The 4,762-nt window shown below is 42.6% G+C and overlaps 1 protein-coding gene across 2 annotated transcripts in view; it reads left to right on the forward strand.

The window, feature by feature from the left end:
- Positions 1-4,762, forward strand: part of Smp_049380.1 (chimerin-related rho-gtpase-activating protein) — a gene marked incomplete at both ends in the record, with an annotated part of 28,787 nt that overhangs the window by 12,190 nt on the left and 11,835 nt on the right. Inside the window, one exon of one of the 2 annotated variants that reach the window (XM_018794706.1) lies at positions 3,161-3,291. The exons of the other annotated variant lie outside the window; for it this stretch is intronic. Coding sequence (XP_018649092.1) covers positions 3,161-3,291 — 131 coding nt within the window. The remainder of the gene's footprint in view (positions 1-3,160; positions 3,292-4,762) is intronic. 2 annotated transcript variants of the gene reach the window in all.

Genomic DNA, 4,762 nt, shown 5'->3' on the forward strand with positions numbered 1-4,762 from the left:
GGATTCAAAAAGCTTCGTTGGCTTTTGCCAACTTACGTCACCTATGGCGTAGACGAGATATCCGTCTATCAATTAAGGGACGAGTATACTGCGCATCAGTTCGTTCTGTTCTACTTTACGGCTGTGAAACATGGCCATTAAGAGTAGAAGATACTCGTAGGTTACTAGTATTTGACCACAGATGCCTTAGAAATATTGCTCGCATTTGCTGGGATCACCGGGTAAGTGATAGTGAGGTTAGACGCAGGGTATTAGGGAACGATGGTAAATCAGTTGATGAGGTGATGAATCTTCATCGACTGAGATGGGCCATGTGTTACGTATGCCTGAACACCGATTACCACGACGCGCTATGATGACCAGTATTGGGGATAGTTGGAAGAGAGTTCGGGGCGGCCAAACCAAAACATGGCATCAGTGTTTGAAGTCACTAACTTCTAGCCTGAGCCATGTTGGCAGATGCAGACTACCTGGTTGGGGTCCGCGTGACTATCGTAACCAATGGTTGGAGACTCTAGGTGACATGGCTCAGAATCGATCACAATGGCGTAGGTGTATACACTCTTTATCTTCCCTTAAACCTTGAGACTAAAATTGCTTCATATCTCTCTTCCTTCCTATACTATATCCTTATATACAACCTATAATTTATATACTACTACCAACACTAAATTAACTACTATTAATCCGGTGTTGATCTTGTTGTGCTAACGAGGTATGGCAACTTGGACCGATGGATATATGTGCCTGGTCCTACGTTGTAGCTGACTGACTGACTGTTTCCTAACAACTGCATTGCTTACTCAGTGGTCCCAGGATATACGAGCAATGCTTCAAAGACACCTACGATCGAATGCGAATATGCGTACGAATATCCTCTACTCTTGTCGGCCATGTTTCACTGCCATAAAGTAGGACGGAACGAACTGCTGCACACCAAACCTGTCCTTTGGTTGTTAGATGGATATCTCGCCTACTCCATAAATGACGCAAGTTGGCGAAAGCCTTCTGTATCCGTGCTGAGATTACGTCACATACCAGACCACAAGGGCTGATGAGACTCTCAAGATAAGTGAAGCAGTCAACACGTTCAACTACTTCACTCCCTATCATTAGTTCAGGTGTCGATGCAACCCAATCCTGAAGTTACATTTTTCACTTCGAGGGAGAGAATCGCATCCCGAACATGCCTGCATTGTTGCTTATAGTGGTCAGAAGACTCTGCATTTTGTCAGCGTCTTCACCAAATAGAATTATATTATCAGCATGTTCTAAGTTTCCAAGAGAATCTCCCGGTAAAAGTTCAACTCCTGGAGATTTAGATGATGAAAGTGTTATCTCTAAAAGCATGTCAACGACAAGGTTAAACAAGAATGGGGAGAGTGGACAGCCCTGACGAACACCACTTGGGGTAACCAATTCTGATGACAGTTCGCCATAGGCTCTAACTCGACCAGTTGTGTTCGAGTGGAGAGCCTTTATGAGGTTAATGTACTTCTTTGGTACTCCTTTCAGTGACAAACACTACCAGAGAACCTCACGATCAATGGAATCAAATGCCGCCTTAAGATCGAGAAATACTGCTATTGTGGGACGTCTGAATGTGTATCTTTGTTCTAGGATCTGACGTAGAGTGAATATCTGGTCTATATAACCACGTTCAGGTCAAAAAGCAGCCTGGTTTTCTCTAGTTTGCTCCTCACGAGCTTTGGTTAGGCGTCCAAGTATTATTGAAGCTAATATTTTAGACACTATATTAATCAAACTGATTTCTCGGTGATTGTCACAAGAGGACTTTTGTCCTTTCTTATAGACTGGCACAATCAGTGATTGGGACCAGTCAGATGGAATTACGTCCAGTTCCCAGATTCTACCTAAGACCTCAGTCAATCTCGCTGCTAGTACTGGACCACCATCCTTAAAAATCTCAGGAGTAAATCTGTCAGGACCTGCTGCTCTCTCTCTCTCTGAACAGTTATCTTCTGTTGCTTATTGCCGCTACCTTTTTCATCTCTCTTGCTTTCGCTGCCCACCACTGTTCGCGATCATTGAGTAGGCTTCTTATTAGCCTGAGCTTAAGCTGACTCCACTCTTCGTTATGTTCAGAGCCAGATGGGATGAGTTTTCGAGCATCTATCAGTGCGGTGAATGATGCTGAGATCCAGTATTTTCCCCTAACCTTATGGTTTGCCGTATTAGCTGTTTCCAAAGCTTTTCGGATGTCATTCCACGCTGCCTTGTGGTGGGCACAACGTACATGGGTGCCTAACTGTTTTTCTGGTTGTTCCTGAAAGATAATTTTAGCTTGCCTATCATTAAGTAGAACCCTAAGAGGTTTCCTTGAAGCGTCTTTTCTACATCCATTAAGACGCAGACAAATACGCGCTCCACTAGAGCATGGTATGAATCTAAACATAAGCTGCAGAATGAGCGAAAGTCTTCTATCGAACCCCTCTATCGGTGGCTGATAGCGATGTGATCTAGTTGGTTCCAACGTTGGGACGAATTCGCCGGTCGCCATGTCAAAAGATGTTCTTCCTTGTACTTAAAGTCAGTATTTGCAAGAAATAGGCGGTTATCTGAGCACAGCTGCAACAGACGGTCGCCATTATCTGTTCTTTTAGCCACGACACCATAAGATCCGCTCAGGTGTCTTACCCTTTCGCTTAGTTTACCTACTTGAGCATTAAAGTCACCAGCCACTATTAATACATCACAGCGCCTAGCTTTTTGGAGGTCGAAGAGCTTTCTGTAAAACTCATCTTTTACATCTGAGCTGCAGACGAAGTGGTGCGCCGGCCTTGATGTATTTATTCTCAATTATTGATTCCATGTATTCTTCTAAATCTCAGATTGAGTATTATTCCTAAATTTTCATCCATCAATCTTAATTTCTCGTTGTGAGTTGCATTTTTTATGCCCAAATTTTATCTTGTGTTATTTTTTCTACTTGAGTTAGTTTTGCAGGATTATCACATACCAACCATCATAAATTAAATAGTTTTAATCTTAATAGATTGTGTTATCAATATTAGTATAAAATATGTATATTTTATGACTAGTGGAAGTTGCAAAAAAGGAAAAATATTCTGCAACGAAGATCGATCTTTGCTTTTCGTACATGCAAGTTATCCATTTTATCCTGGTATTTTTGTTGTAGGACTGTGCCAACTCTGCTAATTAAATGCATTCAAGAGGTAGAACGTCGAGATGGTTTGTGTTGTGAAGGCCTGTATCGTATTCCTGGAAATTATGATCTTGTGGAAGAACTACGTACTGAATTCGATAAAGGTTAGTTTACTTGAACATAATAACGTTTTGTAAATTATTCATCTTTCATATTGTTTTTCTTGCACTGTCAATTCAGAGATGTATTTTTGCACAGTCAGTCAGTCAGTCAGCTACAACGTAGGACCAGGCACATATATGCATCGGTCCAAGTTGCCATACCTCGTTAGCACAACAAGATCAACACCGGATTAATAGTAGTTAATTTAGTGTTGGTAGTAGTATATAAATTATAGGTTGTATATAGGGATATAGTACAGGAAGGGAGATATGAAGCAATTTTAGTCTCAAGGTTTAAGGCAAGATAAAGAGTGTATACACCTACGCCATTGTGATCGATTCTGAGCCATGTCACACAGAGTCTCCAACCATTGGTTACGATAGTCACGCGGACCCCAACCAGGTAGTCTGCATCTGCCAACATGGCTCAGACTAGAAGTTAGTGACTTCAAGCACTGATGCCATGTTTTGGTTTGGCCGCCCCTAACTCTCTTCCAACCGTCCCCAATACTAGTCATCATAGCGCGTCGTGGTAATCGGTGTTCAGGCATACGTAACACATGGCCCAACCATCTCAGTCGATGAAGATTCATCATCTCATCAACTGATTTACCATCGTTCCCTAATACCCTGCGTCTAACCTCACTATTACTTACCCGGTGATCCCAGCAGATGCGAGCAATATTTCTAAGGCATCTGTGGTCAAATACTAGTAACCTACGAGTATCTTCTACTCTTAATGGCCATGTTTCACAGCCGTAAAGTAGAACAGAACGAACTGATGCGCAGTATACTCGTCCCTTAATTGATAGACGGATATCTCGTCTTCGCCATAGGTGACGTAAGTTGGCAAAAGCCAAACGAGCTTTTTGAATCCGTACAGAGATTTCGTCAGACACCAACCCATTACGGCTGATCAGACTTCCAAGATAAGTGAAGTTGTCCACGCGTTCGACTACTTCACTCCCTATCCTTAGTTCGGGTGTTGACGCAGGCCAGTCCTGGAGTAACAATTTACATTTGGATGGGGAGAAACGCATCCCAAACATCCTGGCATTATTACTGAGTTCCAACAGAAGACTCTGCATTTTGTCAGCGTCTTCACCAAACAGGACTATGTCATCTGCGTATTCTAAGTCGCTTAGTGGTCCCCCTGGTAGGAGATCAATTCCTGTAGATTCAGTCGAAGAGAGTGTTATTTGCAGCAACAGGTCTATAATGAAGTTAAACAAAAATGGGGATAGTGGACAGCCTTGACGGACACCACTTGAGGTTGTAAAATCATATGACAGTTCGCCATAAGCTCTCACTCGACTGGTAGTGTTCGAGTAAAGAGCCTTCACAAGGTTTATGTACTTCTCAGGTACACCTTTCAATGACAGACACTGCCACAGAACCTCTCGGTCTACAGAGTCAAATGCTGCTTTCAAGTCAAGAAAAACTATCATTGTCGGACGCCGATAAGCGTGTCTGT

This window comes from Schistosoma mansoni, chromosome 1, assembly GCF_000237925.1.
Source record: "Schistosoma mansoni strain Puerto Rico chromosome 1, complete genome".
Classification (NCBI taxonomy): Eukaryota; Metazoa; Platyhelminthes; class Trematoda; order Strigeidida; family Schistosomatidae; genus Schistosoma; species Schistosoma mansoni.